This window comes from Episyrphus balteatus, chromosome 3 (genome assembly GCF_945859705.1).
Source record: "Episyrphus balteatus chromosome 3, idEpiBalt1.1, whole genome shotgun sequence".
Lineage (NCBI taxonomy): Eukaryota > Metazoa > Arthropoda > Insecta > Diptera > Syrphidae > Episyrphus > Episyrphus balteatus.
The window spans coordinates 29,293,744-29,321,299 of record NC_079136.1 but is presented as its reverse complement, the minus strand read 5'-3'; the positions used below and the strand labels follow the sequence as shown (position 1 = coordinate 29,321,299).

At 29.0% G+C, this 27,556-nt stretch overlaps 2 protein-coding genes and 1 non-coding gene across 4 annotated transcripts; 2 read left to right on the top strand and 1 right to left on the bottom strand.

Moving 5' to 3' along the window:
• The first annotated feature begins 6,164 nt into the window (after positions 1 to 6,164).
• Positions 6,165 to 6,237, top strand: Trnar-ucg (transfer RNA arginine (anticodon UCG)). The gene has a single exon. It is a non-coding gene; the product is annotated as a tRNA-Arg (tRNA).
• A 3,471-nt stretch (positions 6,238 to 9,708) lies between these two features.
• LOC129916800 (uncharacterized) lies at positions 9,709 to 10,191 on the bottom strand. The gene is made up of 2 exons (XM_055996939.1): positions 10,153 to 10,191; positions 9,709 to 10,093 (listed from the first exon to the last, which is right to left on the bottom strand). Exons 1-2 carry the CDS (start codon positions 10,160 to 10,162, stop codon positions 9,810 to 9,812), a joined length of 294 nt encoding a protein of 97 aa, XP_055852914.1. The 5' UTR covers positions 10,163 to 10,191; the 3' UTR covers positions 9,709 to 9,809.
• Positions 10,192 to 24,854: 14,663 nt separating this feature from the next.
• On the top strand, positions 24,855 to 26,391 carry LOC129915468 (cilia- and flagella-associated protein 161). Of its 2 annotated transcripts, none has more exons than XM_055995018.1 (6): positions 24,855 to 24,967; positions 25,028 to 25,338; positions 25,518 to 25,716; positions 25,910 to 26,011; positions 26,072 to 26,158; positions 26,220 to 26,391. In XM_055995018.1, the coding sequence occupies exons 1-6, from the start codon at positions 24,887 to 24,889 to the stop codon at positions 26,334 to 26,336; spliced, it is 897 nt and encodes a 298-aa protein (XP_055850993.1). In that variant the 5' UTR covers positions 24,855 to 24,886; the 3' UTR covers positions 26,337 to 26,391. The 2 variants fall into 2 exon arrangements, with proteins under 2 accessions (XP_055850993.1, XP_055850994.1); XM_055995019.1 differs by having other exon boundaries at positions 26,072 to 26,162.
• The last annotated feature ends 1,165 nt before the right edge of the window (positions 26,392 to 27,556 follow it).

Below are 27,556 nucleotides of genomic sequence, written 5' to 3'. Positions count from 1 at the left end.
TCACAATCTTGATTAAAGTGTAAGTTTTTAGACAATCTTTTAATGAAAAAAAGTTTTTTTCTTTTTCAAAAATCTTTGTTAACGGTACCTCCCGTAGAACCATTTTTTTTCTAAATCTGATTTTCTCCCAAAATCTTATTTTCTTAAACAAAAGCACATATGTATATTATTTTCATATAAATAAAAAATTAAATTTAAATAAGAACTACATATGTAATTTTTGGATTTAAAAAAAATTTAATTTTTTTTTCCAAACATTTTTTTATTCTAATTAGTTTTTTTGTTTTTAAACGGTCTTAACGATTTTTTTACTAAAATGAATATTTATAGAAAAAGAAATTAAAGAAAAAAATTAAATTAATTACAAATTTTTTTGTAACTCAATTTAATTTAAAGAGTTGTTTTTTTTTTTCAAGACCGAATTTAATTTTTTTTTATTTATTTTCAATTACATTCACCAAATTTGTTCAAAAAAGTCTTAAAAATTTTGGTCGCCAGCACAACTCAATTCTCTTTTGTAAGATAAAAATGGTAAACAAAATTAATTTCCCGAAGGAAAACACATTCAATTTTATCAATTCAATTCTTTGAATGACTATTAAAACGCCTTACAAAAAAAAATGCTTAATTTTATGTAAATCGAAACTAAAAATAACAATAGGAAAAATAAATTAAAAAAATTTGCTCTACATAATTTTTTTAGTTAAAAAAAAAAATCTATAATACAAAATTCAAATTTCATAATTGCAAAATGCTAAAAATCTCTAACAATAAGATCTTTTATATTGAGCAATTTTAAAATGATACACATTTATTTTTCCAAACATCATCAAGAAAACCCACCCAATGTCAAAAATTTTGTTTTACAAACCAATCATCGTGATTAACATGAGAATCTTACAACAACACAAAAAAAAAAACAAAAGATTCTTATCATATCGATATGCTTGCTAATGGTGTTGCTATGTCCGCAAAGTTATAAAATCACCAAAACCAAAAAAAAAAAATTCAAAAAACTAAGCCGACAAGTTTGATCTTCTGCCGCTTTGTTGCGGCATTTTTTGTTCCACAACCAAAAATTCACACAATTAATCAACTTTTTTTGCAAGTTTGGAAATATAGCTCGGGAGAATATGTTGTAAATTGAAATTCAGAAACAAAAATAAACATTTTTTTTTCATACAAAACTTTTTTAATGTTTTGTAAACACGCATTGTAAAAATTTTGAGTTCATATTATGTATCTTTTAACAGTTAGATGAACAGAAAACAAAACTACAGATAGTCGAGATCCGAATTCCGTACCTTGTTTTTTAATTGGAACCATTTTATTGGTTCTTAAAACTTTGAATATTTTGTATATTAAAATTGTCTTGCAAAATTCAAAACACAACTTTCCCTTCCAAACTATAAATGTTTCGCTATAAAATAGAGAAACATTTTTGTTTACTGTTGAAATTCATTGTCAAAAAAATGAAATTTGGTGAGGATATTTTAAATTAGTTTTTAATTGCTTTCACAAAGAAATTAATTATCTTCAAATTTTTCAGTTCATTTTGCTCTGTTAATTACTTTTTTGGTCAACCTTGCCGCAGCACATCCAACGGCGTATACAAGGGGGGGGTCACGGGGTCATGACCCCCCCCAAGAACTCAGAACTTAAAAAAGAATTTGTTATGTGATACTGAAATCTCTTGAGTAAGATTATTTTCAAAATGTTGAAGTTTTAGAACATGAACGAAAATTAAAAGTAAACAAAATTTTTGGTATTCAAACAAACTATTTTACCATATTTTGGGGATGTGGTCATATTTTTAACGAACGCTATGCTGGATTAGGATTATTTTGATTCGTTCGATAATATTAGTTGAGCTGTGCTGTAGAGTTTTGTATGGAAACAAAATCCGGATAAGTATTATATTCAAAGCTTTTTAAAAGAAATTGAATCTAGTAGGTAAACAAAAATAATATCTTAAGGGCAAGACACTGCTTACCAGCAAATAAAAGAAGCAGCCAAAACTTCTATTTTTTTATATGATGAAGTGAATAAAATATGTTTTAAATAGGGAAGCTTTCTGTGGCCTTGCTGTGTGGAGGTCAATTCTGTTGATAAAATTCGTCATCGGCAAAATGTTAAAGAAGGATATCATTTCTCAAATCTTTTTAGTTTTTTGCAATGTTCCAGTTCAATACATTCGTGTGATAAAATTTGGTGAATTTTGTTTGCTTACAGAATATAACAGTATTTTGTACATACTAAATTTGCTAGATCTGTTGCATTTTTTGAAACAACTATGGATTTGTTAATCATCAATGGCCAGCCAATTATAGAAGCAATGTAAGCAACCTTATCTAAGGCAATTTAAATATTATTATTAAATATCACTTAGGGCTAATTTTTTGAATAGTTAGATAAACCTAAGTTAGAGCTTATTCCTAGGAATAAAAGTTTTTTTTTTATAGTGACGTTTATTCTTCTGATAGTCTATCTGACGATTGAAAAAGCAGGGCTTAATCTAATAAATACAACTGAATGTTTTTTATATTGTAAACCGCTGATTAATACCTGAAAACGGACGAATTCGAAAATATCGCCAAAATAATTTTTTTTTTCTTTACTATTTTAATAGAGGTATTTTAAATTCCCATACAATTTTAAAACAAAATTTAAAAAAAATTATATTTTCAAATGCAATTTTTTTTACAAAACTTTGCGATTCGTTTGCCTGAGGTTAGGAAGACTTTTAATTCAAAAGTTAAAACTGTTATTAGGTAAAAACGATTTTTATTTTAACTTTCTGGGCTAGCGGAAAACAATGAACAGTTATTTTAAGGCAAATTATTCAATCGAAGTACTCGTACAGTACATTTTATTTTTATGAGAGGATAGCCTCAATTGGTCAAAGTTAAAGCCTAGTACGCTGCTGATAAGAAACGAAAAATCCCATACAAAAATGAAACAACGAAATGGTAAACCAAAAATTTCGTTCAACTTTTCGTTCTGTAGTACGCTGTTCGGCACAACGAAATTGAAAGTCTAAACTTCTTTTTCGCACACAAACAATTGCCGGGGACATTCATTGTGTGTGGAAAAATGACATTTTGAGTTTTTTTGTTTGTTTTTGTTGTTCATTTTGTCATTGCATGTCTTTCTGCGATGCGTGTTTGCTTTTTTTTCATTTATGTTTTGCAATTTTTGAGTAATTTTCGGTCCAGATTTCGCAAGCGTTGTCCTCGTGGAGACCGACGAAAAATTTCGTTTCACATCAGCAGCGTTCAAGGCTTTAAGGCTTAACGCTAAACTTAAACGAATCTCATACCGTTTTTGTTTGGTTATTTTTAGAACTACATTCGGAACTTTTTGATTCGAAATGCAAGACGCACAAAGGAGATGACCCATTTTTCTATGGAGCCTGGGCCCAGGGCGTACACCGACGAGACTAGTATCAAATGAAAGCTTATATTGAGCTCTATTAGTGAGCCAAATATTTTCAAAAATGCTTTTGGGGATTTCGAGATATTTGACTCTGAAGTTGGGGACGGAAAAATCAAAAAAATCGGAAGTTTTCGAAACAACTCTTCATAGCATCCAAAATATAAAACCTAGAAAAACAATTTTGGTACCAAATGAAAGGTTAGAGTCATACCTTTCGACTGATACTAATATCTTTTTCCTAAAATCAGTATTTTTTTATATATGGCTCTTAGACTTTTTTTGAAAAAAATTCCGTAACACTGATTTCAACGACTGATATCTCGAAAAAATAAGTTATGACATACACTTTTTTTTACACCAATGCAATCTTCAGTTTATAACCTTTTATTTCATATACATAAAAGTAACATTACTTAAAAAAAAACATATTATAAACAAAAAAAAACTTACAAAAAAAATAATTTAAAAAAAAATTAATATCATTTTTTTCTATTTTATTCAAACCTTAATTATAATTGATAATAAAGAATTATTACATTTAACATTAAGTCTCTTCATTAAAATCGTCAATAAGGATATTTTCTAAAAATAACGCTGGTATTCGAACATAAACATAAAGTACCATAAAATACTCATAACGTGAGCGCAGCACCCAACAGTCCTCATACCAACAAGACAATAACAATAATATGCTTCAATTGCATTGCTTGTGTTGGATACATTTTCGTCATTGCTTACTAATATGTATGTTAAATATACCTTTGAAGTTTGAACTGATGTGTCGTGATTTGATTCGACCTCTCAATAGGTAATTGTTCCCGATTAGTCTTGGATATGCAGAATTATTATTACTCATTTTATCAGTTTTTGTTAAAAAATATGCACTTTCACCTGATATCAAAGAAAAAGTATGTTTTTTATGCTTTTTCCTCACTTAGTTAAAAACACAACACTCTTTATTTATAATGTACTCTTATTATCAATTTTTCTTCGATCAGCTTGCTTGAGTGAGTGTCAAGCGTCGATTTCTAACGGTCGAGAACAAAATATTATCAAAAAAGCTTATTTGTAGCATTGTAGAATCTTTAACCTGACAAAATATTACCGTTGAAAAGAACACCTGGTCAGCCTCATGTTAAGTAGAATAAAATGTTTTTCATCGCATTTTATTTGTGTGCATATTATATTTTTTAGGGCTTATAATTATTTTCATTAAAGGAAAACCATAGTTCTTTATTATCAATTATAATTAAGGTTTGAATAAAATAGAAAAAAATGATATTAATTTTTTTTTTAATTATTTTTTTTTGTAAGTTTTTTTTTTGTTTATAATATGTTTTTTTTTAAGTAATGTTACTTTTATGTATATGAAATAAAAGGTTATAAACTGAAGATTGCATTGGTGTAAAAAAAAGTGTATGTCATAACTTATTTTTTCGAGATATCAGTCGTTGAAATCAGTGTTACGGAATTTTTTTCAAAAAAAAGTCTAAGAGCCATATATAAAAAAATACTGATTTTAGGAAAAAGATATTAGTATCACTCGAAAGGTATGACTCTAACCTTTCATTTGGTACCAAAATTGTTTTTCTAGGTTTTATATTTTGGATGCTATGAAGAGTTGTTTCGAAAACTTCCGATTTTTTGATTTTTCCGTCCCCAACTTCAGAGTCAAATATCTCGAAATCCCCAAAAGCATTTTTGAAAATATTTGGCTCACTAATAGAGCTCAATATAAGCTTTCATTTGATACTAGTCTCGTCAGTGTACGCCCTGGGCCCAAAAATGGGTCATGTCCTTTTAATAATTTTAAAATAATTCAAAAAGCCCATTTTCAGGTTTATGCCTGCTATCAAAACTTTTGAAAAAAAAAAAAAAAAAAATTGGCATGACCCCCCCCAAGAAGCAAACCTGTATACGCCCCTGAGCACATCATGTCTTTGTAAGAGGTCTTCTAAAGTGCTCTGAGACCTACAAAGAAGATGTCAAATATCGTGACATAAATGATGCAACGATTTATTGGATCTGTCCAAAAGATGAACCCTTTGGTGTGCGAGTAAAATGTCCAGAACAAAGTGGTTTTCTGGAAGATGAGCAACAGTGTGTTAAATGGCAATCATGGTATTGGACAGAGCCAAAAATGAAGTAATACCTTTTCATACAGAAGTTACCAAAAATGTATAAAATTTGACAAACTAATAAACTTAAATATTTACGCGGTGATACAGTTTACTCAAATTTTTTCAAAATTTATGCAAAACACAAAATTGTTAGAAAAATGTTAATTTGCATTATAATCTGCAAAACAAACGACTTATACTTTATGATTCCATTCACGGCTATTGTTCCAAATATAGACTCAAACTAAAATAGTCGTCATCCAATGCTTTATAGTGCGGTGATGATTTATGCTTTGAACACAATCTTGTGGACGCGATTCTCCATTCTCATTGATAGTCATCTTTACAACAAAAACTACAAATAATAACGCCACGCAATTCACTGGGTGCTTGTTTCGTCATCGAGTCAATAAACGGTGTGATGTAGCACGTGATTGTAAATCGCATATTTAATTAGATAACTCTAGCTATGGCTATGGTGATAGAGTGTGTGGTTGGTTTTTGTTGGAGTTAGTCATTAATATTTAGTTTTTTTTTATTTTTCTGAAGAGGGAAATAATAAAATGTGTAAAGTGTGACCATTTGAGAACTTGATAATATTTAGAACATGACCGTGTGGCCTAATGGATAAGGCGTCGGACTTCGGATCCGAAGATTGCAGGTTCGAGTCCTGTCACGGTCGAATGAAATAGTCTTTTTTTTATTCAATTTATGCCTCAATTTTGATTAGAACTATAAGGTGTGTCGAATTTATATTTTCATACAAAATTAGTTCAATAGTTTAAGGTATGGAGTTTTTCATATTCAAAGTGTAAAATTGTCAAACTTTTATTGGGGAGTTTTATGAGATAGTGCACATATTTTTTTTATACTAATTTCAATGAAAACAAAATGCTTATAGTGTTTACATTATTTATGAGTAAAATAAATAAAGTAAAACAAATTTTAAACCGTTTTCTTGCTCGAAAAAAAAAACACTCTTTCACCCAAAATAATTGAATGGTCTTAGATTCGAAGCTACTATCCTAAATTCTAATGTAACATTATTACTAGATTTCAATCGGGTTCTATTTCTAAAACTGTTTTTCGGGGGAGCGGGTCATAATTCTGCTTGTCAAAATTCTGTACGACAAAATTCTGTGGGGTCAAAATACTGTAATACCATAATTCTGTACGTCATTATACTGTAAATACAAAATTCTGTACGTCAAAATACTGTATCAACAAAATACTGACATGCAAAATTCTGTTTTGTAAAATTCTGTACGGCTAAATACTGTATATCAAAATTCTGTAAAAATGCTGTAAAAACGATATTTTTTTACAGCATTTTTACAGAATTTTGATTTACAGAATTTTGATGTACAGAATTTTGAAATACAGAATTTTGACCAACCAGAATTTTGACTTTCAGAATTTTGTTCCTACAGCATTTTGCACATACACAATTTTGACATACAGAATTTTGGTATACAGTATTTTGAATACAGAATTTTGCAACATACAGAATTTCGACCCCAACCCTTTTTATAGGCTAATTTTAATAACTTTTAAGAATACATTTTTCAAGTGATTTTTGTTTTTAACTTTCATAGTGGAGAAAACGAAATAAGGTCGAGCGCATTCAACTATGATGTTGAAATGGAAATAAGGCCGAAAGTTGGGTTGGGGTCGAAATTCTGTATGGGCCAAAATTCGGATTCCAAAATTCTGAATTGCAAAATTCTGTATTTTAAAATTCTGTAAATTCAAAATTCTGTATTTTAAAATTCTGTAAATTCAATATTCTGTATTCTAAAATTCTGTAAATACAAAATTCTGGATTTCAAAATTCTGTATTACAAAATTCTGTAAATGATAAATGAAAAATTGTTTTGATAGTGAGAAAAAGTGCTCACTTTTTTCATTATCAAAACAACTTTTTCATTTATCATTTACAGAATTTTGGAATACAGATTTTTGGGTTTTTTCTTTGCAGAAAATGCTTGGAAGTAGAATACCTCCCCAATGAATTTGCATAGCCTTACAGCTTTTATATTGAATTTGAATGACATATTTTGAATACCAAAATACTAATTTTATTTAGCCAAGAATCTTCATATACATAGGTATGTATTTCATAATTTTGGTTTTTGTTATTTTTTATTTGTTTTTGTCTTTTTTGTAAGGTCTTTTAGGACATTTGCTGAAGCGAAACTTAAATATTTATGTATGTAGAACTCTTATTCCCTAATTTTTCCTCAGCGTAAACTGTCAAATAATGTTTTATGTTTAGAACATAAATCCTTAATTTGTTAATTAAATACAAATTGTTCAACAGGCAGTATAAAAATGTTTGGAATATACAGAATTCCAAAAAGCAGAATAATGGATTTTCAGAATTTTGAAAACAGAATTTTGGATTTACAGAATTTTGAAATACAGAATAATGGAATACAGAATTATGTTCATACAGAATTATTTATTCAGATACAGAAGTTTGGTCACACAGAATTTTGGTATACAGAATAACGACCCGTTCCCCCGAAAGTTTTCTCAGGACCAAAACTTATTAAAATCAAAATGGTATAAAGACAAAATTTTTAATAAAGTTCGTAAGGGTAATATTTTTTTAAGCCATTGATTTCTTGAGATTTAGGTATCCTTCACCCTCTACTTTTCTGGCGCAAAAAAAAATTACCCTTTCACAAAAAAAAAAAAATTGTATAATCTTTGAATCCTTTATCCTTATTAGATATTGTGAAAGAAAACTTTTTGATAATTATCATGAGGGTAAAAATTTTTCTTAGTTCTTACCTATTTTACCATTACCTGTAAATAAAACTAAGTTTTGTTAATAACACCATTTTCATATTACTTAAGAACTGCAAACCGATTTTCATGACCATTGATTTGTTCAATATTGAATTCGTCTTTACACTTAGTATTATTATTAAAACGAGGGTGTTGTAAGAAAAATAAATTGAAAAAAAATGCATAAATGCAAATTATTTATTACAACTGAAAAATATTTTTATTTGTAATTTTATTTTCAATGTAATTATTTTTTTTTTGTTAATGTAAAATATTTTTAGTTGCAACAAATATTTTTCAGTTGCATTAAAAATTTTTTTTTACAATGCAAATTTTTGCAATAATAGTAAAATGATTTTTTGCAACCCTGAATATTCGGTTTTTGAAAAAAATGTATTTGAGATGTGATCCAAGTTTTCATCATTTTAACTCCCTTTATGGGGGATAAAATACCGATCACGAAACTTCGTTGTGAATAGTTTTTATTACTTTTTCATGAACAAGGTCCAATTTTTAACTAGCCTATCATCATTTCATGACTAAAATTGGTAGACAGCTCAATGTTTATTAATTTACTTTGTACCTAATCACATAATTTACCAAGTTTCTTCGTATTTCGTGAAACACCACTTGAGATATAGAAGAAATATTTTGATTTGTAAAAAAACCTACACGTCAAACAAATTACACTCAACCCAAATTTTGCAAAACCAAATATATTTCATCAGCTCTTCATGTCTTCATATTCAAACTCATTAAAATATGATTTAAAATTAAACGGCCAATACCATACGGATACCACCTTTCAAGACAACACCTTCGGGTGTAATATTAAAAAAAGACCAAATCTTTATTTAAGTTGCAATTAAATTTTACGCAAGACAAAACGAGTGCGATTAAAGTCAAGAGGCTTAGAAATGGTTTAGTACCTAGACAATAAATGATTTCGAATAGCCACTGGCTGATGCTTGAATAAGCAATTAAACAATATACCTTTTATCTGTTCAAGTGGGACATTTAAAAAATTTGGTCCAGATGATAGCCGAAAAGAAATATGGGTAGGTCATATCAAGGTCAAATGTGTATATTTGTGATTTTTCTCACAGCAAAACTAGATACTATAATTATTGGTTTGGTGAATTTTGATCAAAGTATCTATAGAATTGTTTTGATGAAATTGCCTTAGGCTGGGAGATTGATTGATTGCAAAGAGTGATATTAGAATAATTACATATCTTCGTCGCGTCGGGAAGCCAATTATTAATATTTTTTTACTGAGATCAAGGATGTTATGCAATAGTAAAAGCTGTTCCTGCAGCACAACATTAAATAAATAAAAAAAAGGTTTGATCTTGCCCACAATAGCTTTTATTTGCTTACATTTTTTGCAAACATTGAAAATTGTTCAAGTTCAATGCATTATTTCAATAATTTTTTCATAAAACAATTAAAAATGCAATTTTACATAACCATCGAAATTGGATCTACAGGTGCGTTCCACTTCCAGACTCCCCATGGAACACAATTCCTTACCGCATGTTGATATGCTGTACCATCTTCACAGCTATGTTGAGTTGCTGGTTTGCCGGGTTCGTCACAAGTCCAATATTTTGTTGGGTCATTATTATTTTGGAATTTTTGATTATGCTCCCTTGGATCTTCACAAGCAGATTGTCCATTGTGGCCATGAGTGTAATCGCCGGCAATAGTCACAATGACAAGGCCAAGAACGAATAGAACAATTGCTGAAAATAATAAAAAAAATTTTAAATTTGTAAATTTTTTAAAATTTTAATTATTTTACCGAATTTCATTTTGAATTGTTTTGAATTCGTTAAGATGGCAAAACTTGATATGATTTCTTAGAAACATTTTCGAGCTTTTTATACTTGCAGATAAAATCAGTAAATTGATAAGTTTTTATCAAACAATGTTATCTTTCTGTACATCAGTAAGATTTTAGTTGATAACAAAACAAAGACTTCATGTTTAAAAAAAATAATATTTTAAATTAAAATCTTGTATGTTAAGCCACTCCTTTCATAAAGCAAAATTTTAACACATAAAAACATAAGCAGCGGTTATACAAAGAAAAAGTTCATCAAGTGCTTTTAAAAACTCATTGTTCTTTTGTTGTTTTGAAATTTTACATTTTTTAGATTTTAGTTACGCTTTTGCTTGAAACAACTTTTGCTTGCTATATTGCACTTAATATACTCCTAATAAAATATAAAATCCCCAAATGGCAATATTAAAGGCGATCAATTGCATAATCAATTTTTGGAGCAACAAAATCTGTTTGCATTGGGTTAACCCTCTGTAGGCGCACCTCTTTTTTGCGAATTTGGTTTATACTTTTTCATGGCGCTAGAACTTTTTTTCAACATGCTTTTTTGCGAATTTCATAGTTTTTAACATGCTTTCAAGAAGTTAACTAGTGCTTTTCTTGCTCAATAAGTCCCAAAATTGTGTTTCCTAAGTCTCCTGGGAATCTTTGCTTTCTGATGAGGAATTCTTCCTTAGAGATTTCATTTCCAGCTCCATGATATAAGGGTTCAATCTGGGATTCAAAGTGAGCTACGCAAAAAAAAAATTGTCTTTTTTTTGTGTAATTTTTTGTTTTGTTCAGATTCATGGCTGATTCTTCTCAGTACTCGTACTCTTGTGTTTCTTTACTAGCTAAGACATAATTTGACGCAAACAAATCAGTTCTCCATTGATTTGTTTACAAGGTAGCGGGAATTTTAACTTGGAACAATAAATGCCCCAATTTCAATGTTTTTTTGTGAAATTTTTCAAATTTTTTTTATGAATCTGAGCCTAAACATGTTCAGCAGTTGAATACATGCTTAAAATAAGCAAAAGGTATTACTTTACCTTACCAAAATTGAAAAAGAATGCTGGTCAAAATACTTATGCCGCTCAAAAAATAGCACTTGTAATACAAAAAAAGCTGTCTGAAAGCCAAATTTCACTCATATGACTTACTTTGAGCACCATGAGATTCACCATAACATACTTAATAAACAAATATTAACTTTACCTATAAAAAGTTTAACCGTAAGAAATTATTCTTATCAGATCGAGAATTGTAAATTAGTCAAAATAATTATGCCGACGACTGTATATGAAATTGATGTAGAATTTTCCGAGGAATTCGAATACTGTATTCACAATTCAAAAAAAAATGTATTTTCACCCTTATAAAGACACTTTTCTGTGTTCACTTTTCATTTTTGTCCTGCCAAATTCGCACCCGTGTGCCGACAGAGGGTTAATGATGTGATAGAATATTCATTTACAACGAAAATGGAGAATAAAAATATTCATGTCAAATTTCGACTCACAATTTTGCTAAAATCGATTTTTTTTAAACAAAAATACACTCGTATGTAAAAAATTTGAAACGTTTCTGAAAAGTTTTGAATTATAATAATGTAATTCTTCTCATCCAACAATTTAAATCGCTATTCCAAATATGCATTCTTATACTTAAAGCAGTTATGTTTTAACGAAAACAATTTGATGAGCACTAGGGCGTATACGCACTTTTTTATTAATTAATTAAAATTAAAGTTGTGACATGTTAAAAAGATGACGAAAAACTAGTTTGGCCCTTTATAACAATGTCATTAAACGGTGCAAATGAAGTTAAAGCAAAGCATTAGAGAATATTTACCGAAGCAGTGTGTTTTGTCAGATATCTTAGGAAGAGCATGTATAACTTTTTAATAAAAGTCTTGTAAAATAATGTTTTGTAACTCTCCAATATTTAAAGTTAGTATCTGATTGGTTTAGTTTGCAATTATGTTTTAATCGTGACAGCCAAAAATGCAAAACAACGCCAATAATTATTTTAAAAACATATTTTTAGTTGAGAGTTTACTTAAATCTGTGTAATTATATTGATTGATTTTATTTTATTAAAAAATGAAGTGATCTCAAAATGTTTACTATATGCATCTGCTTAAGGACTTCGCTTTAGTGAATGATTAAGATACATATTTCAGAAATAAAAAAAATTACATCGATGGTAAAATGATGACAATTATTTTTTTTTAACTACAATAGGTATTATAAAATGTATCGTCAATTAGTTCTTTTTTTTTGCCATAAATCAAAACCATTGATGTCGGTTTAATAGTTCGATTAAAAGTTGCTATTCCAAGTACCTACAAACATAATATAATAATATTATTTATTTGCAAAAATAATATTGTTAAAAAAGTACAGAAGATAAATGGAAATTGGAACACTATTCGTTGTTTACAGGGCGGATTTTTTTTTTTTATATGTAAAATTTGGCACATTAAATCTTTTTGTTAAACAAAAATGTATATCTTTACTTTAATTAAACAAACCTTCAAGCTCAAATTTAAATCTTTAAAGTTCACATCAAAACGTCTCTTACTTGTTGTTTTTTCTTGCCACTTTGCAAAAAATAAAAACATAAACATTTTTTAACCTTTTAATAACTATTACTATTCATTATTTAGAATCATAACTCGTTCTCATAAATCATTTTATTTAATTATTCTTTTAGCATAATTGACATGGATTTATGTATATGTTTTCAGTTCAAAAGTATTTAACCACAAAATCATACAAAGAAAGACTTTGACATTGAATTTAAATCCGTGATTTTTGTAAAGTTGTCATCTAATCTATATAAGTTAATATAATTAATTGTCATGTACAACAATTAGTCTAACTACAAACCATGACAGAAAGGCCAAATTCCAAATAAATCAATGATCAAATAGTTATGGTAGAATACTCATTTACCTTTAGTTATGTTTTTATCATGTTTCGAAATAAAATTAAACTTCTATCTAATATTTGAAATTCAATCTACATTCAATCTATGTACATATCAAGGACCTAAAAAGGGAATTAATTATTATATTTACAATTTACTAGAAACATTGGTTACACTTCATTATTCATGGAAGAAGCATCATCAATTTTATCTGTCATTATGAAATGAAATAATAACAAAACCAGGTAAGTGTGCTTTGGTAAAAGGTTTATAATTATTTTGCATTCAATTTAGATCTAATGTTATGGAAGAGATTTAATTGGAAATTTTTCAAATTTGTGAGTCGAGATAAATTGATGCCGTCAGGAGTATATAAAAAATAATAATATTTGACCTGATATTTATGTAGGTTAGTAAAATTTTAGATAAAAAGGTTATATTATGTACATACACCGAAGTAAATTGATTACACGTAGCAAATGAAATTAAAACAGAAAGAGATATTATTGTAATGTCTGTATTAATTTTTGTTAATTTTATTGAAATATAGGTATGTAACTCAACAAAAAAAAATTAAATTTGATTAGATTGATTAATTACAGTCTAACATTTTTTTGAAGTTTTCATCTGTTTGTTAAGATTTTTGCTATCTCATATATTTAAAGATGGTTCCTAAGATGAAAAGCCTTAGCACTTAGTTATTAAAGATACCCTAAGAGCGCCCTCATATAGTGCCAGTGGATATGCACCTAAATTAACTTATTAGAATTTGATAATAAATCAAATTCATATACATATATAACTGCAATCAATATTAGCACCAATCAATTAATCTTAAAAATATGTTTACAAATCTAATCAAATTGTATTTGCAGTTGTAATCATGATGATTAATGAAGTTTTTATTAATCTTCTTTTGGATATACATAAATTGTTTACTTGAATTTAACAAAATATAAAAAAAATATTGTGGGAAAATGAGACCTACCCTTTGACATATTGCAGTAATTTTTAAAATTTTAAAAGAATTAATCAATGAGAAATTTGTATTTGAAACTAATTCCTAAGCTCCTAAATTAGTTAACTTTAATCAAAATGTATTAAAAACGTGAACGAATTCCACAATCGACTATTGGCCCAATGCAGTAGGTTATAAATCAAAAAATCAAATATGGACTTACAATCCACCAAAGTGTGCCAAAAATTCACTTAACTAAACTTAAAAAAGTAATTTATTTTAAATTCGTGCAATTTTTTAAGAAATATATTATTAAAATGTCAAAAAGCAGCAAAGATTATAAAAAAGAGAGTTCTGCAGCATTGTGAATTTTGACTAATATGGAAAAGCTTCTTTTTCAAATTTTAATAAAAAAAAAACACATTAGTAACGGTTCCGATTTGAACGAACATTTTTATACAGTAGCGTTTTAGTAGTCGTAATTATAACTTAACTTGTTTTTCTATATAGGCTATTATAGTTCTTTTTTGATGATTAACTATTTTGCGTCGACGTTTCAAGCGTAATTAATTATAACATTTTCAAAAAAAATTCAAAATATCTGGGGCCGAATTACGGCATACGATTACGTTCATTCGTTTAAGTATTGACGCTATATGAGCAATATTCGAAACGTTGACGTATGATCGTAATCGTATGCCGTAATTCAACAACTGGTTTTGGGATTTTTTAAAATATATAATTTTTTCTTATTGAAAAAAGGTTGATGATGTTTTTTTAATTTGTTTTTAAACAGATATTGACGTTCGAAAAACATCAAATAAATTACGTCCCTCAAGCTGAGTACGTCACAACCAAAATTCCAAAATCTGAGTACGCAGGAATTTGTTGCTAAATTGTTGCTCCAATATCGAATTTTTTGCTTTTGCACCTACCCATTAAACTTGTGGCAGACCTAGCTTGACGTAAAGTTGGTTGCGCCACAAATTAAATTTCAAAAATTCAAAAATGTAAGTATGCAGGAATTTGATGCTGCTAGAATCCCGAATTTGTTACTCATCTTTTTGCCCTTTTATCATGAACCTTCTCGTTAGCTCTATTTATAGCATAAGTTTTTTATTTGTAATTTCTATAAGAGCGCTTAATAAAACATATTTCCTCTTTAGGGATTTGGAACTTTCTTGTTTATTTTACCAGTTAAAAACTGGCCATAAGTCAAAATATTGACGAGCGAATTTCAATGGAATTTCCTAATCAAACACATCTAAGGTTATTTAAAGAATTAGCAAACTATTTAAAAGGAATAAAAATAAGTTGCTAAATTCACGCTGATTGCATTGACTAAAGTCGTGAATATACTTTGTAACACAAAAAAAAAAAAAAAACTTCTTGATTAAAGCAAAATGTTTCATCACATTTAATTGCTAAATGCGGTCTTGAAGTATTGAACTCAATATAAAACATCAAGTAAGATCAAGTATATACAAAACCCTTCTCAAAATCCCAAACAAAGATACCTATTTTTTGCTCTTTTTTGTGCAAAAGGTATTAACTACCTTCAATAGATCGAAATCATATCTATAACAAAACAAAACACATAATCATCAAACTGATTGTCTTTGAAAACCTTCGCAACAAAAAGCATAATGTTGGATATAAAGCCAAAACAAATTCCAAGGTTATATCCAATCATCAATCATCACTCATCAATGAGAGCAAATTTCTTGCATTGATTGCACTTCAAAGCAAGATAATCGCTTGTTCCTACATATTTTCTATCAAGTCATCATTCGGCACCAAAGTTACATATCTCACTTGAGGACTTGACAAACGAAAAAAATTTAAAAAAAAAATTCAAAATCTAGGTAAGTAAAAGGCACTTGAAATAGCTGTCGACTGACTGCTGCAATGTCATCATCACGCTGCCGGTGGTATGCGCTATAACGCCATCGCCATAAGGCCAAATTCGACAAAAAAAAAAATGAAACGAAACGGATTGTCATTCTCAACCTACTCGCTCATTATTGTTTATACTCGAAGCTATAACATTCAGCAAGAGACATTATATAACACTTTTTTTTGTGTCTTCTGCTTCGTCAAATGCAATACAATCGACAATTAAATTAATGATATAGCTTCGTCAAAGACATTAAACAAGAAACAGACATAAACAGAACCCGCGTGTAACTTAAAAACAACAACTTAGGAGTTACTTGTTACTACACACACTCAAGACTCAACTCTCAAGCTCAATGCTCGAAGACGCGGAGACCGATTTAAATGGCCGCTTTAACGCAAGGGGCGTACTTTCACCTAAGAAATTTGTATCTTCTTCTTCGAGGAGCTCAAGTGCTTGTCGCTTATACGCTTCGTCGCGTTACAAATGATGGCGGTGGCATCGTGGGTCATCTTCTTACTCGACGAGACGTACCATAGACACATTAAAGTATGTTTAACAACAATTTTGTAATAATCTCAAGTACCGCACGGATTAGAGTTGATCCCATCAGGCAGCAGCAGGTGGATCTTGATGATTTACGTATAGCTTTGTTAAGTTTTTTAACTTTAACTATCACTATTTTGAATTTTTTTTTGTTATTCATTAAAATGAGCAAAAATTTGGGCTAACTATTGAACTTAAGTGTGCATCTTTATAAGCTCTTGAAGTAGATTGTTTTTGAAAGGCATCAGACCAATTTTTCAATCAGTCAGAGAGTTGATAGTCGCGTTCACTTGAAGGTATTGCGAATAAAAAAAATATTATTGCCTTCAATTGTGTGCCATAACCATAACCATTAGTTTGTGCTTAAATTAACCAATTTATGTTATATGTTTGCCGAAAAAAGCTTAAAATATCTAAAATACATAAAAGAGTCTTTTTGGTGTAACGGAGTTAGAGTGGTAGCAATATGATGATGGTGGCAGCTGTTAGCTGGTACTATACAATCACCAAGGTTGTTTCTATAAGAAATTCTATTATCATCAGCGTTATCTGTTAGTTCATTAAGTTAAATACTCTGTCATGGTTGCCAAGCAGGTTTTTTTTTGAAAAATTATGTTTTATTAAAAAGAATAAAAATAACGCGGGTGTAATATACTCGAAGCCTAGCAACGTTCTTGGTAACGCGGGCGCATAGATATGTGGGGCTCTATCAACCAACAATTCTTCTTCTACACGGTTAAAAATTCTGGAGTATTTTTTAATATTTTTTGGGTTACATAAAGGTCTACACCAGAAATGTATTAAAATTTAATACATGACAAGTATTAAAAAATTTATTTAATACAAAATGTATTAAAATTTAATATAGTTGTATTAAAAAATAATACAGTTTATATTAGAATTTAATACCAAATGTATTAAATAACTAGTATTGCATATTAAAATTTAATCTTTTTATATTAATTTCTAATAACAATTTTATTAAAAGATTATACAAAATATTTCAATTTAATACCAAAAGTATTTAAAATTAATAAAATGTATTCTTTTCCTCAATTCATTACTGAAAATAAATACTAATCATAAATAATATAATAATGGTGATATTATTTTCTCTAGTTTATCTGTTTCACAAACTGTGGCATGTAAAATCTTACTGGCGATCAAAATTCATCTGCAATGTATGCATTTTGCTTCGAAAAAACACAAAGCGCCTTAAAATTAGTACAAATTTACATTTTCTGATTTAATTTTTTTTTATAGAAAAGGTACCTCAAACAATGGATTTTTTCTGGCTGCTGGCGTCGTCGTTTGATTAAAATTTAATATAATTGTATTTCCATTTAATACTTTTTATATTAGTTTTTAATAAATTTGTATTACATTTTAATACAATTATGTTAAAATGTAATACAATTTATATTAAAATGTAATACAATCATATTAAAATGTAATACAATATATTAAAATGTAATACAAAAATATTTAAATCTAGTACAGCGGTATTAAAATTCAATACAAGATTAGAATTTAACCCACTGAGATTATTTTCTAATAATTTTTGTATTACAAGTAGTAAACTTAATACTTAAATATTGAAATTTAATACAAAAAAGATTAAAAATAATTTTAATATTTTGGAAGTATTAAAATGTAATATTTTTTTATTGAAAATTGCTTTAATACAAGAGCTGTATTAAAAAATACTACAGAATTTTTAACCGTGTACAATAATGTACGCAAAGCATAGTATTATAAAAAGGAAAGTGTTAGTCGGGCTGATCGTACTAAAACCAATTCCTATTCCCGATTTCAAATAAGTTCAGACGAAAGATGAAATAGAACTTTGCTTAATCTGCAGGATAGCGATATTGATACAACCCCTTACAGATGATAACTAATTTACAGGTTCACTAGACTAGAGAACCATAATCCAGCCCAAGACTATACCAAAAACATATACGAGCATCTTTAAGAGTAGGTACGTTTAAAACCTGTACAGTCATCGAGAACGTTTTAGTAAAAAATTCACCAGTGACAGCTGTACACATTCAATATTTAACATCATATATATATATAATCGGCCAGTGTGGAGTGAACTTTAGAGCTTTTTCACTTTGTATTGCTCGAACGCGATACATTAGCCCACTAACATCAATTCCATTAGGGACTTAGATCTCAATGACCTGGGTCTAAAGCCTTCAAGAACTTCAATCGAATTGTTTGACTGAATTAACCAATGCCAGAAGTTATTCACACCCACAACGAAATAACAAAAAAAAAGATATTAGAACTGTTCCACTTTTCGAGGAACTTCAACCCAAACCAATCTTCAGAGATGAAGTGGAAGCAAACACCCATGAATGTAGCCTTATTTAGCAACATAAATCCAATTAATACCCGAACTTAAGTCCTAGAGTATCCCATTATTTAATAAATAATTTTATTTTCGATTCTGTTTTTTCGAAAGATCGAAAGAAATATTAAAAGATTCGTGATAATGACTTAAAAAGGAAAGCTTAGAATTAGTTAAAAAAAAAAAAAATCGAACTGGAGATAGCAATTAGACATGACATTACTCACTCTATCTCAAACTACAGCTCAAACCATTCAAGACATTTTGTTCAAACTGAATAATCATGTGTTTTGAGAGGTCTCCTAGGGGGAAAATTGAAAATATTTTTTTTAGAAATAACATTTTTGGTACCTACCTGTCATAGAACCTTTATATTGATTTCTAAATTTCACCTTAATGACTTAAATGGTTTAGACGAACATTTTTATGCATAGAAATTTTTATACATAGACCAATATGTATAAAATAATTGGCTACTCCAAGCCCAAGAAATCAGCTGAGTTGTCCTTCTTCGACCTGCAGAAAGTCATGACTCATGAGTGTCTTAGCCATCATCATTATTTTCCGGAAAATTGAATATTGCAAAAATTGTTGCGATTCGTTAAAAACATTTCTAGGCTCTAGGGACAAAATCTGCAATTACAAGCTTGTGTCTTCTCTCAACAACCAAAAAACGTTTCTGAAAAGCTCAAAAAGTCTTGCCGAGATAACAACATAATTTTATGCAAAAACATTTTACTCTGCATTAATTTCATTCAAGATAAGATATCAAATTTGCCTTCATCAATACCCATCAAGTCACTATTACATGGTTCGTTGACATCCATACTTATAAACTCCACGTTCTTTCAGCCCTTTAATAAAATTGATATTTTCTTTACTTCTTTCTGACACTTCCCCTTATTGTATGTAACTGGGATTGGTGCAAATCTGCAAAAAGGAGTCTTTGATATCCGAGTTCATAAAGGCTCAGAAGGTCTGAAAGAAGATAATTACGTTTTTTATAGAAATTATTCCTGACTCTTTTTGCTTGAAACGGCTACTTTCTCCGTGTTAGTTCTCACTTCTGACATTTTCGGTAGACCACTGTTTTTGAGTTGAAAAGTTCTTTATGTAATATGGAGGTTTCACAGCTGAAACGGATCAAGTCGAATAAAATCCCAATCTATGGTCTAAATCTATGTAAGGTTTTACTCTACCAACGTGTTTTATTAGTTTGATCCAAAAGTGTTTCTGTTCAAAATTGTTATTTGTTCGAAAAAAAAAAATATTCACCTAAAGATTCAAAGGAAACGTATTTACTTTCACTCGTTATATCTCCGAATTAATTTTTTGTGACTTTTTTCACTTCAGCTCTTAGCCATCCATATAAAAGGTACTATGTACATACATTAGGGTGGGTCAAAAAAATTGAAATTATTTTTTTTTGATTTGGTACTCCGAAAAATCGATTGCTAGACACCTCTAGAATATACACACCAAATATGAGCTCTTAATATTAATGGGAAGGTCTTCCGCTTCGCAATTTTCCATTTTTACATCAAGCTTCTACTAAAAAAAAATCATTTTTTTTAAATCGACTTTTCAGCTAATGTCTTCACATATTCTTGTAGGAAATTGGACGCTCTACAAAAAAGGCCTTAAACACTTTTTTCGTTTATCTAACCGTTTAATAGATATTTGAGGTCCAAAAATCAAGAAAATGTTTAAGATTTCGTTTTTTGTTCTTAATTTTGTAGCAAATTGAAAAATTATAATAATCAAACGCGCAAGACATATTCAGGTAGGAAACAGATTGCTCCACAAAAAAGGTCTTTTTATGTTTTTTCATTCGTATTCGTATCCAAATCACAATGCATACGGGTCATAAGAAAACTATTGGAATTAGTGGGCATTGGTTTGGATACGAATATCTTCTAAACGGTTAAAGCAATCAATTTGATTCTAAGGAATTTTTTATAGAACGTTTAAGCCCCTACAAGAATATGTCTTGTTAATTTGAAAATAATGAATTTTCAGTGAATTAGAAAATTTTTAAAAGTAAAAAATGTTTTTATATTTTTTTTTTAATTGAACGTCGAATATCTGTCGAATGGTTAGATTAATGAAAAAAGTTTTAATAAGACCTTTTTTGTGGAACAATCTATTTCCTACAAGAATATGTCTTGCGCGTTTAATGATTATAATTTTTCAATTTGTTACAAAATTTAGAACAAAAAACGAATTTTTAAAGATTTTCTTGATTTTTGGACCTCAAATATTTATTAAACGGTTAGATAAACGAAAAATTTGTTTAAGGCCTTTTTTGTAGAGCGTTCAATTTTCTACAAGAATATGTAAAAAAAATTTGCTAAAAAGTCAATTCATAAAAAAATGATTTTTTTTCGTAGAAGCTTCATGTAAAAATGGAAAATTGCGAAGCGGAGGACCTTCCCATTAATAAAAAAAAAGCTCATATTTGGTGTGTATATTCTAGAGGTGTCTAGCAATCGATTTTTCGGAGTACCAAATAAAAAAAAAGAATTTCGATTTGTTTGACCCACCCTAATGTACATATATACTTAGGATGATGGAGACTGTCTATTCCAGATCGCTATTTTCTTGTGAAATCTCGAGTAAGTTGATCAAACTAGATCGAAAAATGAAATGCTTATGATCCCAATCACTTAAAATTTGAAAAATTATAAAGAATGAATTGAAACACCAATAGTATTAAAGATTCTTTAGTACGTGTGACAGTGCCCGTCAAATTGAAAAACTCTTTCAATTTATAAAATGATGCCTTTGTCAACCGGTTTTTTTTTCAACACCTACCACAAAAAAATTATATTCAAAAATAATTTGTATATTCTTTCTATTGACTATTACTGTCGTTCAAAAAAAAACACAAAAGTAATTTAAAATTCCAAGTTCAGATATTTAGATATTTAAAACGAACATTATATCGCGACACCGCATACTTGATATAGAATCTCATGTATATGACTAGTCCGAGATCTGAATTACTAAAAAACTCAAAAAGTTATATTATAGATATAGACAGGTTTATATCTTCAATTTGGCAACAGTAACAACATTATCCAAAAAAACAGTAGTAATTTGGCATCAGGTGCGATGCTTTTTTATGATTATAGCTACGCGATGCGACTTTGTCTACGGAGCATCATAAGAATTACAAAATATTCACATGTAATGCATTAATCTGAACGCCAGACATATACAAAAGTCAAACACGCAAAACAGTATAGTATAGAGTTGATCCAAGAAACTTCTTCAAACTCTGTTTTTTTTTTTACTTACAAGAATGAGCTCGGGAACTTTATGTGGAAGTTGAGCTACTAGTATATGTACAGTACATATATCTTTAGCTGAATGCAACCTAAATCCATTGGAATTGTTAATTGTTTGCTATTTATTTTGTTGTTGGCTAAGTATATTTTAATAGATGTACCACAATATTGCAATAGATCTCTTTTGTTCGAAAAAAAAAAAAAAAAATTAAGTCTTGAATGAATTTACATTCTGTAACAATGGGAATATTTTCAGCAACAACAAAAATAAGCATTGTTAAACACAAAACAGACATCTTATATTTGGATGAAAATAAACATTTCCATGTCATCTTTATTGACAGGATGTGCAAAGGTATATTTAAGTTTTTATTACATTTACATAAGACTTCCATTTGGGGTGATAAAATTCACGACTTTTAGCATAGCTTAAGTATCGGTACACGTATTTGCTTTCATATGAGAATCTATTTTTGATCTCTTCAAATTGCTTCATTTATTGAGGAGAATGGTTTCTTGAGAAATTGGAATAAAATATATGGCTATCATATACGATTCTTTTTGTCATTTGGGATATAATTATACATTATCTATGGGTGATTTTCACAAAGATGAGTTTAAGGGAAACTGAATACAAAACACTTAGCTGGAATAAAATGATACTTCTTGAGAAATGGGCCAACTCCTCTATCGCCCTAAAATCAATTTAAATATAGAATTTTATAGAATTTTCAAAAACCCAAAAAACAATTTTTATTTGTATTTTTATATTTTACTAGCTGACCCGGCGGACTTCGTTGTAGGCTTAAAGTTTCTGTATTTAGAATATGAAATATTAAAAATTTAGACTATTCATATGTGTTGGAAAACTAACTTTTTTGAACCCCTTGAAAACAATATAAAGCCAGAACTTGAAAAAATCGTAAAAAAAAAAAATTTGGAGTGGAGTGGTATGAAAATAGATGTTGGCCGATTCTTAGACTTACCCGATGAACCCACAAAATTTCGTAAAACTCGTTCCAAAAATATATAAAAAATTTTTTTTGGTTGGACCACCCTAACCATTTTATCATATGATAATTCATGTTGATCGAATGACCGATTCTCAGACTTCCCGACATACACAAAATATTTTGAAAAGATCGTTCCAAGAAGATATAAAAAAATTTGGCTGGACCACCCTAACAATTTAGAGGTATGAAAAATAGATGTTGGCTGATTCCCAGACCTAACCGATATGTGTACAAAATTTCATTAAAATCAGTTCAGCCGTTTCGGAGGAGTTTGGTAACAAACACTGCGACATGAGATTTTTATATATTAGATATAATTCATATTTGTATTTGTTTGATCTTTAAAATATTTAAAGATCAAAAGATAGATCAAGATTTCCAAAAAAAAATTATTTGTTTATATTTTCGATAACCCCATTAATAACAATCACTATTCCGATAAATTACTTTCATTATCGATAACTTACAAAATTCATCAGAGTCATCTTCATCACATATCGCTGTAAATCTTCTGTTAATCTATAAATTAAAAATTAATGATCATAATGCACATATCTCATTTCAAGTTTTTTTTTCTGTAAAAAGCAAATTAGAAGAATTTATAAGAAAGGAGCTGGTGGCAGTTATTGGCTTTACAACAAGATAGAGGCTGTAGGATTTGTTTTAATTTTTCCGTTTTTGTAATGCCGACTTTTCACGAGTCGATTTTACCCGCATAATATGTCGAAGTCGACTAGGATTTATCTATGGGGATTGTCATTTTAGTCACCTGCGGCTTACGTTCACACGAGTCGACTTACACCGGAAAACCTTCGCCGCACGGCAAAAATCGACTCTTGAAAAAGTATAATAAAAGAAAAATTACAGAATTTTGAATTTCAAGAAATTTATAATACAGAATTAATAAGTAATTTTGGAATTCGAATTTTGGCAGATACAGAATTTTCACCCCAAACCGTTTTAAGTCGGCTCCGCGAAATTAGGCCCCAGGAAATAAGGCCCCGATTAAAAAATGAAATAAGGTCCCAAAAAAATACACACAAAATAACAACAATGAAATTTCTCAAATTTTGGGGTGTTATTTCATTTCTTGGGGCCTTGTTTCATTATAAAGTAACAGAATAGCTGAAAAATCGCACGATTTTTTCAGCTATTCTGTTACTTTATAATGCTTTTCAATGTAATCATCGTGCTGCACTGCAAACTAACGCCTTTCAATGCAAAGATCGTGCAGTAAACCATCAGGGATCATTGAAAAAAGCATTAATAAGTAACAGAATAACCGAAAAAAAAAAAAAAACAACAACAGTTTGAAACATCCTTGAGGAACAATTTTAAAAGTTCCGTCCATAAAGATGGTTCTGTTGGTTTGGGCTGATATTTCATTACCAAAAATAAATTAATTATGAAAAAGAAAAATTGGTGTCTTATTTCATTTTTCTAAAAAACTTCAAAACAAGTTGGGACTTTATTTCATTTATTTTTGGGGCATTTTTTCATTTCGATGGGGCCTTGTTTCATTGGGGCATATTTGGGGCCTTATTTCATTTTTTCTTTTGGGGCCTTATTTCCTGGGGCCTAATTTCGCGGAGCCTTTTAAGTCTACTTCCAGTGCTTTTAATACCTTTTTTTTAAGAGATACTTAGCAGTCATATAAATTTATGTAAAAGTTTGTCAGTTCAAGACAATATTTTTCTTTGCTTTTAAAGTTTACTTGAAATGAAGAAAGCTAATGTATACTCGCGATATAGGCCTAGTGTTCGTATTGGCAATTGGTTCGAAGACATTTGCCTTGAAGAGGTTGACATTTTAAACCAGTTGTATGTAATTTTTTGAAATTTTTAATTTTTTTTTTTTAAGGATGAAATCAAGGCATTTCTTCGTAAGCGTCAAAAAACTGAGCTACTTATTCAAAAAACTCGTTTATTGTTTGTAAATTTTCATGCTAAAGTCGAATTGGATGCACTCTCTGATCACATTCAGTTTGGAGCTGTGGTTCAAATTTTATCATGCATTAATATTTGTCCTGACAATTCAAGTTTAAAATCTGCGTTATCGGTTATTATCAATGAACAGGTGGTACGAAAAAGTCTTCGAATCAATGAAATATGTGAATTGACAGTTGCGCCATCTGTACAACCTTGTGCCAGGAATTCATTTAAAATTATAAGGTGAGAATGAGCTACCATGAGCTAATTTTTATATAATCTTTCCCCGAAATGCTGCTTCTCTCCAGAGTTTGTAATAAGAAACATTAATTATTTTTAAGAAAGACTTGTAAAATGAAGCTCCTTAACTTTGATAATGTTTTAAATTTTGTTTATTAATAATTAAAGTCTTTATTTTTCAGCGGAGACAGTAAAAATCGGGATGGTGAACCTCTAAGGTTTGGTCAAAATTTTTGTTTGCAGTGCGCTGATGCAGAGGAACAGCCACTTCTACTTATCAGTATGCAAAAATCAGCTGATTTAGCTACCATGATTCAACCATCTTTTGATTCTCGAAAACGCGGTGAAATCAATTTACCAGTTGCGTTGTGCTTGGAAAAGGTATTATAATATTTTTTTTTGATTTTAAGGCACAAAAAATTGTCAAAAAACAGTTTTCTTTTTAAAGCAATAATGAAGACTTCTTAAAAGTCAGCATTTAGAAAAATAAACTTTATTTATGCCGATATTTCTTCAGATGTGGACTTATTTTCAGTGGACTTCTGCTTTTCACTTCTTTCTTTTATAATTATAGAATATTGGTCCAGGGAAGAGCATTCCTTCTGCATATGCTAGATGGCGTTGTTATCACGCAGATCCAAAAATGCGATTTGAAACAGATGGTGCACCTATTCCAGTAAGTAAAGAGCTGTGTTGATGAATATTTCATATTTTTCTTTTCTTATTCACAATAAAGCCCAATACTCCTCTTGTTATAACACATTTTGCAACGAATCGAAATTTGGCAACGGAAAATATTATAATTCAAACTCTTTTTGGACCGGTTTGTATGAATAACAAATAATACTTTTCAGTTTTTATAATTTCTTTCATTAATTCCATAGGAACTTCTTGTTTCCGTTCAAAATTACATCGATATTTTTAGAAAAGAGAGCCCTAAGAACCTTTGGATTATATCAGTTGGTAATGAGAACAAATCTGAAAATTCAACTGAAAAATAATTAATAATAATTGTTTTGCAATTTACATCAAAAAAATACTAAACATGGAAAATTATAGTTGAATGTATTTATTTTCGAATTTTGATAGAGACGGATATTTTGTTGGAAATTTTGAATTACATTTCAGATTTCATGTGTATAAATTTACTAATGTAATTTTGTTCATTAAAAAAAATGACCTCAGCCAACTTATTTAAAAAAATATCACACATACACCCCAGTGACCAGTTAAGTTTGTATTTTAAAAATTCATACAAAATTTCCTTTAGATAAGGCTTTTCTGAGTATTTTCTCCTCTTTAAAAAATAAAATATAAATTGTGTTACTTTGGGCTTTAAAAATTTGTATCTCATCGAAAAATAGAAACGAAAAAGATGGAGTGACAGCAAAATGATCAAGTGTCATATATTAATAGGCTAAGTATATTCTTTTACAAAATTTTCCATTTTTTGTACCTACCATTTGTTTTTTTAATTTAAACGAAAAGCATTTAATTTTGATAAAATAAAACATAAAATCATTTATTTCTTTTTTTTTTTTTTTTTTTGTTACCTCATAACTTTGGACTGAGTGAAGCAATTTTGATAATTCTTTTTGTATTGGATAGCTGGTGGCTGCAACGTGTTCCAATTTCAATTTCGTTTAGTTCTGGCCATAGGAACTGTTGGAAAAACATTTTGTTTTTTGATAAAAATGATTATTGTCAAAAATAAACATGTAAAACATATTTTTTATCCAAAACGTACTGTTTTAAGATACAAATTTCTGTGATCTTTGAACCCCTACAACGGGCTAAGTGGATGAAGGATACCTACTTCAGGACTTTTCATAGATTGTAAAAACCACCTCAAAACCAACCTGTATACTAAAAATCAGCCGGTTACAATTTTTTCCTTTGAAAAATTACTGGGCTATATCTCATTTTTATATTTATATATATTTATATTTATATTTTCTTTGAAGCTTGAAGTCGTTTCTAGCATTACAATATTTTTGTTTAGCATTATTTTTTCGAAAGTAATCAAATAATATGAGATAACAATTGAAAAAGAAATATACGAAAAATTTAAAACATTTTATCATCCTGCCAAAGAATTTAAAAACATTTTTAATTTTGTTTTTAAACTTCTTCTTCATAACATGCATAACACTCCCATCAAACTCTCACTGCACTCTCACATCAAAATTGACTTAAGTCTTATAACCAATATTTAATTTAT

Coding starts and splice junctions, on each gene's coding strand:
- LOC129915468 (XM_055995018.1), top strand. CDS start 24,887: ATGAAGAAAGCTAATGTATACTCGCGATATAGGCCTAGTGTTCGTATT. Junction 25,339..25,517: donor AATTCATTTAAAATTATAAG/GTGAGAATGAGC, acceptor TTTATTTTTCAG/CGGAGACAGTAAAAATCGGG. Junction 26,159..26,219: donor TTCAAACTCTTTTTGGACCG/GTTTGTATGAAT, acceptor TTAATTCCATAG/GAACTTCTTGTTTCCGTTCA.